Source organism: Anser anser (genome assembly GCF_964211835.1).
Source record: "Anser anser genome assembly, chromosome: 2".
NCBI lineage: Eukaryota > Metazoa > Chordata > Aves > Anseriformes > Anatidae > Anser > Anser anser.
Window position 1 is genome coordinate 24483969 of NC_139721.1, and position 13099 is coordinate 24497067.

At 47.5% G+C, this 13099-nt stretch overlaps 1 protein-coding gene across 3 annotated transcripts; it reads left to right on the forward strand.

The window, feature by feature from the left end:
* Window positions 1-1378: 1378 nt before the first annotated feature.
* TP53INP1 (tumor protein p53 inducible nuclear protein 1) lies at window positions 1379-11278 on the forward strand. 3 transcript variants are annotated; one of them, XM_083825222.1, is made up of 4 exons: window positions 1379-1480; window positions 2798-3079; window positions 3539-3890; window positions 7857-11278. In XM_083825222.1, exons 2-4 carry the CDS (start codon window positions 2968-2970, stop codon window positions 8104-8106), a joined length of 714 nt encoding a protein of 237 aa, XP_083681348.1. In that variant the 5' UTR covers window positions 1379-1480; window positions 2798-2967; the 3' UTR covers window positions 8107-11278. The 3 variants fall into 3 exon arrangements, with proteins under 3 accessions (XP_083681348.1, XP_083681350.1, XP_083681349.1); XM_083825224.1 differs by having other exon boundaries at window positions 3542-3890; XM_083825223.1 differs by lacking the exon at window positions 1379-1480 and adding an exon at window positions 1934-2357.
* Window positions 11279-13099: the final 1821 nt, after the last annotated feature.

Below are 13099 nucleotides of genomic sequence, written 5' to 3' on the forward strand. Positions count from 1 at the left end.
CCCTGTACGCCACGGCCAGACATACATTGTGCCTGCTAAACACTGCTGTAGCGGGGACCCAGGCAGCAGATCATGCTTCGCATTAATGTGTAGGATCTAGAAAAATCGATGTAGTTTAAAATCACGGGGGAATATTGCCCAGCCACTTACTGCTCTTATGACATGCAGAGTGCTAGGGAAGTACACGGCAATTTTTGCAGCCACAGCGATGGCTGTGTCACTGAGCACACAGAAAGCACAACGGGCTCTCTGCTGACTTGTACCAAAAGTCTGCACCGGGCAGCTGCCTGCATTGCTGGAAGCAGTTCGCCGGCTCTGGAGATCGCTTCATAATTTATTTTTTTTTTCCGTAATGCAAATACAAACATCAGATTCCTTATGGAAAGCTTGTCAGCTTTTGTGTCCAGCAAACCCCACACCGCAGTGACCGTATTTCTTCTGCTGTCGGCCGGCCTGAACTACCAACCATTAGACTCAGTAGGAAGACTAATTGATGTGAGCAACCCGGGATAAAGCGCCTGAGGCCACAACCCGCTCCGTCGCAATCACCATTAAATTTGTCGTTGACCTCAGCCAGGGCGGGATGAAACCCCCAGGCTCTTGGCCAGCAGGGATTGAAGTCCACACGTGTAATTTATTTGGTCTATAACCGCTCACGGGCCTAAGGTCTGGAGCAAAAGAGCAGAGGGCAGCTCTCGGATCTGCCCCCATCCCGCCGAGGGGATTTGGGGGAAGGCACAGCAAGGGCCGTTGCTCCCACCATTTTGTGATGACGGGCAATTAAAGGTGGAATGAGAGAAGCTGAGGAGAGCTCCATCCCTTTAATTACCTCTCAGGGGATGTTAAAATATAAACACTGGCCTTTGAACTTCACCGGGGGCTTGTCTCTTGTGTACAACCCCGGGGCTCGCCTACGCTGGCAAAACACATCATGCTAATTGATTAACGCCCAATTCTGAAATATAGCCGTCAATAATAAACAACGGCTCCTGCCTTTAATGCTTCTGTTGTCACTGACCCAGCGGCTAGACATGACGGCTCCCGTCAGCGCCGTGTGCTTTGTGCAGCTTTATTTGACGTGTCGTGACACAACGCAACCCTGGGGTAGACGATCAACCCTCTGGGGGCGTTTATTTTTTTAATTTTCAGCCTCGTGCTTAACTCGGAGCCGCTGTCACCTCCCCCTTCAGCCTGAGGGAACCCAGCGGACCCCCTCAGCCCCTCAGCGGGCTCCCTCCCCGGGCAGGCACCGCCCGGGGCGCGGGAGGGGCGGAGCCTCCCCTCACAGCGCAGCCCCGCCCCCTTCCCCCCCCCCCCCGCCGTCACGTGCGTTAGCGACAGGCGGCGGCGGCGCCTCCCATTGGCGGAGGGGCGGTGCGGCAGGGGGCGGGGCCGCGCACCCCCCCCACAACAAAGGGCGGCGCGGGCACGGCGCGCGCCCGGCGCCGGGAGCGGCAGCGGCGGGAGCGGCCGCGCGCAGGTGGGCGCCGGGCGGGGGCCGGCACCCGGGGGGGGGGCGGCCTGGGTTTGGGATCGGGGCCCCGGGTTTGGGGTCCGTGTCCTCGTGTCCCCCCCCCCCCCGGCCCGGTGCCTCCCTGCCGGCGCGGAGCGGGGCTGCCGGGGCGTGTGGGGCTGGTGGGAGCCGCCTGGCGGCGGCGGGGCTCCTCGCTCTGCCTCCTGCTTTATTGTTGTTATTTATTTATATATATATATTTTTCTTTTTCTGCCTTATTTTCGTTTCCCTGCACCTTCCAGAGCCGGTGCTCCCCGCTCGTTTGCGGGGTTGTTGTTTGGGGAAGGGGTTGGGGTCCCCCCCCCGTGTCCCTCCCGCTGCCTTCTGGGCCTGGACGGAGCGGTCCCGTAGCCCTCTGGCGGGGGGGGGGTTAATTAATTTAGCTTAGTTAATTATTACTTCAGTGCGCTATTGGAGCGGTGTTTAACTGTGAGAGTCCTCGCGAGCTGCGGGAGCTCAGATATGAAACTGTTTTAATGTAAGGTGCATAGTAACTGCGTAGTTAAGTCACAAAATAAATAAGGAATAAGTGAAGGCTGCACGGGAGCGATGTTCAGCTGGTTTATGGCCTCGGTTTGTTGGTTAATACAGGGAGATTCACGGGCTGTAGGCAGGCTGCCGTGAGGTGGGTGAGCTTTGAGCTTCTCAGTACTGACGGGATGTTTGTGCTTCTCCAGGCTCGCTGGCTGTGCGTAGATCTAGTGGTGAGAAGCGAGCCCTGCTGTAATTAGGGACGGGAGTTGCCTCTCCTCGCTCCTTGGAGTTGCTTAGCATGTCACGGGCTGTGCGGAGATCCTGCTGGTAACAGGCAGTGAGCGTGCTGTGAACCCCTGCCTCCCCCCTTGTAGGTGGGCGGGGGGAGAAGCAGCCCCCTGGGCACCCTTGGGTGCTGCTGGAGGCACCAGGGGAGTCTGCGGGCTGAGGGGTGTGTGGGCTGAGGTGGGAAACCCCCCTTGCATCCCTCTCCCTGACCATGAGGGAGCTGGCAGGATGCTGGGGAAGGGCTCGGTGGAGCACAAAAGCTCCCTCCTCACCCAGGAGGAGGTGGGGTTGGAGGCTGGGCAGAGCTCTGCGTGGGGAGGAGGACCTGGGAGGAAGGCTGTCCTCTCCCAGGAGAGACCCAGGCTACTTCTGTGCCTCTCGCTGGGAGGAGAGACTCTGCCTGTGAGAAAAAACCTCCGCTGATACCTCAGACTGCACTAAGGAGAGGGTTTCCATGTGTTTCCCTCAGGATATTGTTGCTGCTTTGTCATTAACACCCTGTTTTTGTTTGTTTTCTTGCAGGCTTCACAAAGTGTTTACCAGCCATGACTCTGAATGTCCCACGCTTAAGCTGATAAAGCATCTATGCACTTTAATCTCAAGTTGATGCCACTCTGCTAGTACAGTGTGAGCTGTGCCTTGCTCCTTGGACATAAAGATCTATCAGCCAAAGTCTTGTTCCTGCCTTAGTAATGTTCCAGAGGTTAAATAACATGTTCATGGGAGACATCGACAGCCTGTCCAGCCAAGAGCCAGAGTTCAGTGAGAAGGAAGATGACGAGTGGATTCTGGTTGACTTCATAGGTAAGATGGCTTGTACTTGTCACCTTTCCATGCGAAGAAACCAGTCACTTGACGGGATTTTAGCCTAAGAAAAAGGAATGTAGGTAGAAATGTAGGTCTCCAGCGCAAATGGGTGTCTTCTGAGCAAATGTACCAAAATGGGTTATGTAAAGTGATGAGAAGAATGATGTCAGGCCTGTAGACCTGACACAGGCTTCAGCAGAACCTCTTGTGCAGATAAACCCTATTTGACTTATTACACAATTGTATTGCTCTGCTGATAAGTCATTTTACGTGTCTAGCATGGATCGCGAGGGAACTCCCTTTTCCCCTCCCCTTGCTCGTAAAACAAATTTTGTGTACATGCTGATAGGGGTGTATTTCTGTTTCTTTGTTTTTATATCCTGTGTCTGGCTCTTTTTGACCTTGCTGTCTGCGTCCTTCTGCCCTCGCCAATGTCCGTGGCTTCCTCACCTGCAGCAGACACTTGCACCAACTGCTCCGCGGAGGAAGTGGACCTCGCCGAAGCGCCGGCCGCCGACACCTCGCCCGTCTTCTCTTGCTTACCGTCCCCCTTGGAGCACTTGCCGGAGGCCGGCGAGTCCTGCTTCATCCAGTTCGAGTCGTGCCCCATGGAGGAGAGCTGGTTCATCACCCCTCCGCCGTGCTTCACCGCCGGTGGGCTCACCGCCATCAAGGTGGAGACCAGTCCTATGGAGAACCTACTCATCGAGCACCCCAGCATGTCTGTGTACGCTGTCCACAACGCCTGCCACAGCCTCAGCGAGCCTGGCTGCGGGGATGAGGAGTTCCCCAGCCCGGGTAGTCCCAGGTACGTCTCGCTTCTCTCGCCTCGTCGTGAAAATATCTGGTTTCTACTTAATCAGCGTAGACACTTAATACTGAATTTTCCAGCTTATTCCGGGGCGAGTGAATAAAGCATGAATCCTGCACAAGTGGAGCAGGGTGGTCAGAGCTGCCTGCCTGCCTAGGGAAATCTTAGGGGATGACTGGGCCATGAGGCAGTTGGCGATGCTGTTTTGGCTCTGCGGTGCATATTTATGGAGCCCAGTTGTTCCCTCAGAACACACTCCGGGTCTGGTAGTTAACTGTGTGGCTGGTAATGTGGACTTGAAAGCACTTTGCCCCCTCCATAGCTATGGGTATTTTTCATAAGCATTAGTCAGTACCTTTTCAGTCACCTTGAGGTGAAAAATTTCTTCAACAGTCCTGTCAGGAAAGTTGTTTTGTTACTCTAACCCAGTGATAGATTAGGACAAGAGATTAAATCTTCCACACACAGCTTGTGGTACAAAATTAAACTGATGCTCATAGACTTACTCCCCCATAAGGTAAAAATTTGCACTGTAAACTTCTAGCAGGGTAAGAAGCTGTGCTGTTTTAGCTTTGGGTCCTAAAGATCTGGCCATGCAGTAGCAGGGCTTGGTGCACTGCTTCTTTGGTGTTAAATGGCCAGTGTATAGACATCTATATAATATAGACATCTATGTAATACAGCATGTGTACAAATAAAATGTCTTTGCCATCATGGCTCCACATTTGCCTGTGTTCCCTTAATTAGAAATAATGGGATGTTTTGTGGATTCTGGTTAATAAAGACTGACTTTTCCTGACACCCCTAGAAACTATAATTAAAAGAAATTGTAGTATAGTAAGCTTTGAATAGGAAAACAGTGAGTGCAGTGATCAAGCTGCTTTAGGTAGGTGCCCGCTGACTTTTCTGATCAGCTCCTTGCCACACTTGAAGCTCTTAGTTTGAAGAACTGGGTGACTTTGAGATAATGCATGTGGCTGTGTGATGAAGCACAGCGCTGACACCAGTAATCTTAGAGAACAGGGGATTGCTGTAGCTATTTAGGCAGGGCAGTTTGTGATGTTAAGCATCAAGGGTTGAGCTTAACTTGGTAGGAGGCTATGTGCATGCAGCACCTTTAAAAACAAAGATCTGAGGGAATCTGAGGTAACCACAGGGTGTTAGGCATGGCCTGGTGAAAGGCAGCAGGCCAGTTTATCTAAACTGCTAATCGCCAGGGGACAGGAACACCTGAAGTCGGATACTGACTTCTCTGGTGACTTGTGAATGAGAGGTGCTTCTCCCGAAGAATTTATACTGGCATCCTGTATTATGTTAAGCTACTTGAATGTGTTGGGAAGCTAAAGCTGAGATCCTCAGCTGGCATATCACTAAGTTTCTCCATGCTGACTTCTGAAATTGCTGCTTTATTTAGATGACCTAGGCTTGTGTGTAAAATGTAACGCTTTTGGGGTGGCAGAGCTGGGAGTAGTTTAAGTCTAAAGCTGAGGTAAATCACAAACTGGAGAAATCAATGACATTGATGCAATGAGTCTCACACTGTTTTGGAGTCCCCAGTGATTTAATGGTTGGCCATTTAACATTGTAGGGCCAAGAAAAGCTGCTTAAGGCACGCTGGCACAGTAAGTACTCCTGTTTTGGGACAGTGCTTTGTGTTTGATCAGCCTGCTAGCAACACCGCTTCCTCTAGAGCCTTGTATGCCAAAACAATACTCATTTTTAGGACTAACCTTTGTGCCAAATAATGTGAATTGATCGAGCCTAACTACATCTGCTTTAACAAGCCAAAATGCTAAGTGCAGAAAAATCACTTCATGGGATTCAGACCCTACAACAGTTAATGTTTCTCACGAGGCCTGGCTGTGTAGCGCAACTAGCAGGACGCTTAGCTTTCTGGCAGAATAGATGCTGGGGACACAGAGTGTATGTAGCAGCAGGCTGGCTTTAGACACAGCCCCTCTAAAATGAGACTTGACCGTGAGGATAGGGGTTTGTCAGCCCAGTTCCAGTGCCTGGGGCCCACTAGTGCCAGACTACCAAGAGCAAACAGTAAGGTACCACAGTGCCATGCTTCACAAGAGTGCCTGGCCTCCTAGGTAATTCAAACAGTATCTGCTATCCCAGTCTCATTTTTTTCATTTATTTTTCCACTTTCTATTACTCTTTCAGCACTGGTTTGTAAAGCATTTTGGGGGTGTGTGAAGTTAAAAAGCATCTTCAGCAAGAATTTCAAATTGGTCTTCCTCCTTCTGTGGAGGAAATCTCGATTTGCTCCTTCTAAATTTCTTTCGAAGCAAAAGGATGTTGCATAAACTTCCCTCTGTTCTTTTAAGTTAGTCGTATTTTTCCATAGTAAACCACAATGCTTTGTGTTAGCAGTTGATGCCCTTCTGTAGCTAATGACGTGAACCAAAAGCATGCTTAGGTTGTGGGTGTTCCAATAACAGTGGCTTGGCCCCCTTGTTTCTTATGCCTTTCACTACTAAGACTTCATCTGGAGTTCCAGCTCCACCACTGAACGTGTTGAGGGACCTCGACAGAAAGAAAATGAGAGCCCCGTATTTGCAGGCACCCTCTAGTAAATTAAAGCGGTGCAATACGTATAGCAAAAATTGATTCATGAAATTAGTTGATTTGTGTCATCTCATTCACTCGTTTCTTGCTTCATATTTAAAGTGCTGGGTTTAGAACAAATCCAATGAGGGAAGAAGAGAAAACGAGCATGCCGTATGTGACTATTCTGGAGTCTGTAGGCTTGAGTGCAGCTATACCCAGGGGCCTAAAAAGCAAGTAGATCAAGTGGGTTTTTATATTTAAAGGAAAAAAGTAGAGGGGAGAGGCAGGGTGAAGTCCTGTACTGACAGCACATCCCTTCCACATGGAGTGGAGAGAGGTAGAGGGTGCTCGTGTCTGTGCTGATCAACTGCAAGAGCAAGGCTGAGAGGGCGTACCAGGGGCATGGCAGCCCAGACTTGCTGCAGGCTCTCCAGGAGCTCACAGATATTGGACATTAAGTGCAATTAACCCTCCCCAGGGTTAATGGACTTCACAGAGGCAGGCTAGTGCTGAAAGACTTCCCAACAGGCACCTTGCTTGTGCCTGAGCAAGCTCCTGGCCTTGCTGGGCAGTCCTGGGGCAGGAAGGGGGAAGGCAAGTAGTGCTGGTGCCACTGGCCTCACTCCAGCTGTGGCACTCAGACTTGGGATTTGCTTTCTTACTTCTAAAACTGCAAGGTTATTTTTGTCCTTTGGAAGTTTTTAGGAAATCCAGTGATTGTTCTGGGAAGTAGGGAAGTCCCCTCTCAGTGTGTCAGTCCCTGCTTGCATAGGCTGCTCGTGTGTGTCTCACTAGTGCATGATGGAGTAAGGGTTTGCCAAAGCTGCTGACTCTCTGCTCATGAAATCAAGAGGGCCGGCTGGAGAGCGGCCCTGCTGAGTTATTCCCAGCGCGTCACCGCCAGTCTCTCTCCCATTCTTCTGCATGAACGTTGTTTGGGTTTACTTGTGTGGCCAGTGGTCCAACTGTACACTTCCATCAGTGTGCTTTTGTTTTCAGACCGAACAAATGATGGTCAAGATGATTTTTTTAAACCAAACTTAGCCCCGTGGATAAATTTAAGTCTTCTAAAGCTGGATCAGTGACGCACGTAGCCTTGTAGTTCTGATCCGTGCTGCATCTTGGGGTTAGGGAGGTGGGGCAGGGAAGAAAAGGCACAATAGCATAATAGCTCGAGGCTATTGTGTTGCCTCTGCAGAAAAAGTGAGTTGGCAGCACTACACCCTACTTACCAATGTGATTTTTTTCCTGAATTGACTTGGCCTAACCTCGGCCCAAATCGTTTTCCAGTAGAATAAGGGTGCCCCTGCTTGACCCGCCCGATGTTGGAGTTCTCACGCCCTGTATAGTTTGCCTCTTTTCAATACTAACTCGGTAACCATCTAAAAGTGCTTGTTGTGTTTTCAGACTGGAGGCCCAAAATGAAACGGGGCAGCGCGTTCACTGCTACGTCACAGCTCTTGCTACTCGTTCAACTTTCCTGGAAAAATCGAAGAGCTTTCGTCCTACCCACTGGATAAAAGAGCACAGCGAAAGACACTATCTCAGCAGAAATGGGCTCCGCCGCCAAAACCTTACCAGGGATTGCCACCCTCGGCAACTCAAGCACAACGGACTCTTTGTTCACCAGCCTTGCCAGCGTCAGTTCAATTACTGACGGCTCTCGGGGTTTTAATCTATGGTCTAATTGGTTCTTAGGTTGCTCCTGTTTTCATGCGTAGGTAAGTGTGGTCAATCCGAAGCTGATTATCGTTCCCTCAGACACAATCATAACTAGTGCCGCGTGTGTTTGAAACGAGACACCTCCAAACATCTTGCTGCAAGTCCTACATGATGTTTAATATCAGTGTCTTAGAAGCCTGTCAGTACAACAGTTTGTGCTGTTTTATAAACTGATGGGTTCTTAGGTGGTCTCTGAGGACCACCGAAGTTAAGGAGACTTAACTGAGATGGAAAATCAGTTGCATCTTTGCATTAATCAAAGCGGAGTTAGAAAATCTGAGGTTAGCCATATGCTTTAATGACAAGTACTTGACAGCTTGTGTATCTGTCTGTATCCAGCGCATACGATTACGTTCTAACAAGGAAATACCGTAGCTGCCAGTGGATTTTACATAGCTATGCTGAACTGTTACAAGAAGGACATCTCATATAAATTGCCTAGTACCTATCTGTGTTTGAGTGGAGTCTAGAGTTGTGTTGGGTACGTAATATGGGTTAAATGTCCCCTCGATATTCCTGCAGGATGACGTGGCACTGGTGTTGCAGATGTAGTACCTCACAGTGGAGTGAAAGGAAAAGTGGACCTATGGGTTAAGTGCAGATGCGTAACCCAGAGAGCTGAACTGTTTTACCTGGTACAGTTTGAGTTCTCTTCTTCCCTTTCTCTAACTCTTGTCTTCTCAGACAGACATATTTTCCAAGACCTAACCTATTCCATTTAATCTGTCTAGTTACAGAAAAAGATGGTGGAACAACTGTTCTTATTCTAATCCTGTTGGTAGATGACTGTTTTTTAAAGAAGTCAGGCTGATGCTCAGCTATTTCTGAGCTGCTATTTGCTGTTAGATTCTTTTTCTTGTTTACGGGTTGAAAGTTGCTCAAAAATAGCTGAAAGTTGTTTCTTACCAGAAGTTTTCCTAACTAACCTTCTCTAGTCCCCCTCTCCAATGAAGTCTGAGTTTAATTGTGACTGGAAATGAAGGGCGGTGTGAAAGGGAGAAAAAAGTGTGCTGAAAGTCTTAATTAAACACAAAGATAACAGTGTATAAATTGAGGCACATCACAGTGCTTTCTCTTCCCTTCAGCTGGGCAGAGAAGGCCTGGACATGAAAGAAGGCCTGGACATGAATTCTGTAGGCCAACAGGGAAGAAAAGCCATTCAAAACCAACAAATACTTGAGAATTCTGGAAGGAGGTAGGCACTTAAAGTTTACCTGTTAACAGAGTGCATATGGCACGGTAGCCATGTGGCACACTGAACCCCGATAGATTTATCTAGGAAGTAGGTAAAATGGCTTTGGAGGTGAAGAAGCAGAAATCTTCACAGAAAGAAGGGGGAAATACATAAATTTACCTCCTTTCTGTCAGTGCTCAACTGTTTTTCCCTGTGTTTAGTGCCTAGGGCATTAAAGTGTTAATGTTGCATTCAGTTATGTCTTCCAGTAGTCCTTATACAGAAGTTAGTATAAGGAGTCATGTGGGAGGTCTCTGGAAATTGGGCGAGGTCAATAATGTGAATTATTCCAGGCCTGCATTGCTTTATTTTCAATCCAGTCAAATGCTGTAGTTTTGCAAAAGCCCAACAACCTGAGTTAGCCTCGACGTAGTGTTGGTGTTGCATGGAGTGCAACTGGAATTGCTGTGGAACATACCTAGGGTATGGAGAACAGCACTTAAAATGCTCTGTTTTGTTGCAGTTTTGCTGCTTCCCTGAGTTTAGTTATGATTGTTGCAAAGGGATGTTGTCAAATAGTTAAATGTGTAAGAGCAAGTGGTGCTTTCCTGGATATGCTAGTTTTTTTTAGACACATGGAGTTCATATGGACTGTGAAAGAAAACAAAACTGGTCACATGGTGAGCCTCAAATAGGGGTTTTGTCACTATTTCCAGCAGTATGTACCAATGTCCATACACAAATTCTTTTGTGGTCCAAATATTTTGGCTTACCTGCAAGTAGCTGTAGTTTCACCAGTCTCACACCTGTACACTGGCATAAATACTTCTACTTGTCTCAGATTATCTACCTTTATCACTCCAGCTCTTTGTCCAACTTAAAATTCCCTCTCCCTGACAGCTTTCTAGCTCAGGAAAACTGTGCTTTCCTGTGTTATTTCTCTTGATACGTAAGTAACTACTTTCCTTCAGCTTTAATTTTCCTAAAGTTAAATGAAGGAAGATGGCGTCTCCACCTCCCTGTGTTGGAAGGAGTAAGTAATCCTTTGAATCTCAGTGGGGAGATGGAGTTGAGAGTATAAAGGCTCCCAGGCATTAAAATGAGAGCCTTGGTTTGTTCTTAGCAGGCAAGTAAATGCAACTTTAGACTGCTCCTAGAGTTGGGAGAAACTGATCTTTTTTAATACTACATTACTAGATAACTTTCTGGTGATGAACGCCTATATCTTTCAGGATATAAACTGTTTTGTTGCACAAAGCTGTGCTTTTCAATTTGTAATATTGGAAACCATATTATTGTGTGAGATAGTACTGCATCAATTGCTTTTTGTTAATTTGTTTTAAATATTTATGTTGGTCTAGCCCCATTTTATGCCTGGAGCTGTTGGGCAATTAGTTTTGTTTTGGTTTTCTGTTTTAATAGTGAGCTGTGTGGCTTTTTATATGGTTTTTGGACTGTATTAAAATGTGTGTTTTTTCTTGTAAAAGTGGAGGCCTTGCACTGTCTCATACTGATTGATATTCATGAATCTTTCAGAAATGGTATTTTCATATGTATTGGTCAATGGACAGATTTGCATTTTAAACTGTGCCTTCTCGGTGTAACTTTACACAGCAAACTTGAAGACTCAAAAGGGACATTTCAGTTAGGATTAATACTGTACATCAGTCTATGCATCTATGGCAGCTTCTTTCTAGAGCCACTTCTCTATTTGTAGCAGACCTTTTGATATGGAAGAATGTCTGGCTCTTACTTTTAATAGCTTAACACAAGCTGAAAACCGACAAAATACAGCACTTTGCCAAAAAGTAGCATTGCTTAATAACCAGTGTGCATTTACTAAAGCGATCTTCTGTATTTTGTTTTCGTAGTGCGTTACGCGCACCATGGGAGACGTGATCTGAACTCAATAAAAAAAATGGCCTATCAAAAATTGTCAGTCTTATTTTGTCTGTTAAACTTGAAATAGGTGAGCACCCCCCTTGGAGCATGGTAGGTAGGAATATGGTGAGTACAGCAGAATTCTTGCTGTAGTTCAAACATTTCCGGGGGAATCGGCTTGCGTTGCTCAATCAAGTGACAACGCATGGTCTAAGGGATGTTTTGGCTACAAGTGGGGTATGTGAAGAGGATGGGGACTGAAAACATTACCACTTAATAAAACACACGCAGGGTGGGGAGCTAAAGCCATGGAAGGGAAGCAAACTGTAGATGGACAGATCTTCACAAGGTAACTGTCATGAGGAGTACATGGGGAAGCACTGTACTTCCCACAAGGACTGCCTTATCTTCCTCTTAAGAAGAATGATCTCCAGTCTGCTAGTAAGTGACCAGAGGGGCAGCTTGGCTGTTCACCCCATCCTACAAACATCCTAATAGTATCTAGGTATACACCTTGACACTTTCCAGTGGTTGATAACATCCAAATATTGTCTGCTTATTCTCTGATGGATGCTGATGACCAAGCTGGCTGGGTGTGGTGGTGGGTCTCTTCACTGAGATAGCAAGGCTACTGCTGGGGTCAGACCAGGCTGCTCAGGACTTGAGTTGGTCCTGCCTCCATTCTGGGAGGTTTTCCAGCCTGCGCAATCTCCTGGCAACCTGTCCTGGTGCTTGGCTTTTTTGGAGGACCAGGGAAGGCTCTTCTTTTAGTATGAATATCTTGTTTCAGATCTTTCCCACTGCCCTTCATGGACCTGCCGTTTACCACTGTGATGAATCTGTATGCATCTTGTAGGTACTGGAAGGCTGTTGCCATTCAGGAGGTGGAAGTGGGGACAGGTAAACTGTGAGGGACATAAAGACCCTCTGCGCATGGGCAGTGACAGGCTCAGGAAAGCCAAGCCACCTGCAGTTGTCTAACGATGGATGTGAAAGGCAACAAGGACTTCTACATATGTTACAAGCAGACGGAAGATCGGGGGAAATATGTGCCTACTGCTAAATAGGACAGGAGACCGAGACCTCGTGACAAGGGACATGGAAAAGGTTGAACAACTTCATGCCTCCTTTGCACTGGTATCTACTGGTAAGACCAGCCTTTAGGAATCAATGGCTCCTCATGCTATTGGGAAAGGCTACAGCAAGGGAGATCCTCCCTTGGTTGAGGAGGATCAACTAAAGGAACACATCAACTAAAGACACACATTTATGGGATAAGACACACATTTATGGGATGCATCTGTGACTGGTAATGGTCATTGGCTGGCTGATATTGTGAGGCCATTCTCTTTCATCTTTGAAAAGTTAAGGCAAAGGCCAGGGTTCCTGAGGATGGGAAGAAAGCAACTATCTTCAAGTTGGATGAAAAGAATCTGGGAATCTGGAGAACTATAGGCCAGCCAGTCTCACCTTCATCTCTTGGAAGATGATGGAGCAATAATCCTGGAAGCCATTTCCAACCTTGAAGAACAAGAAGGTGGTAAGGTGTAACCAGAATGGAAATCATGCCTGACCAGCATCATGGCCTTCTAAAATTAGATGACTGGTTCTGTAAATAAGGGGAGAGCAGCAGATACTATCTGGACTTCAGCAAGGCTTTTAATGTCTCCTGTAACATCCTACCAAACCCATAAATTTTGGATGAAGTAAGTAGATCGAGCAGGTATATTGAAAACCAGCTGAACTACTCAGCTTTAAAGGGTTGTGATCACTGGCACCAAGTCTATCTTGAGGCAGGTTGCTGATGGTGTACCTGAGGGGTTGATTCTGGGTCCTATACTGCTAAACATCTACATTAACAGCCTGGCTGCTG

What these genes read in the sequence shown, in the direction of transcription:
- TP53INP1 (XM_083825222.1), top strand. Translation starts at nt 2,968, where the DNA reads ATGTTCCAGAGGTTAAATAACATGTTCATGGGAGACATCGACAGCCTG. An exon ending in GATTCTGGTTGACTTCATAG is followed by an intron (nt 3,080 to 3,538) that starts GTAAGATGGCTT and finishes CCTCACCTGCAG; the next exon opens with CAGACACTTGCACCAACTGC. An exon ending in CCCAGCCCGGGTAGTCCCAG is followed by an intron (nt 3,891 to 7,856) that starts GTACGTCTCGCT and finishes TTGTGTTTTCAG; the next exon opens with ACTGGAGGCCCAAAATGAAA.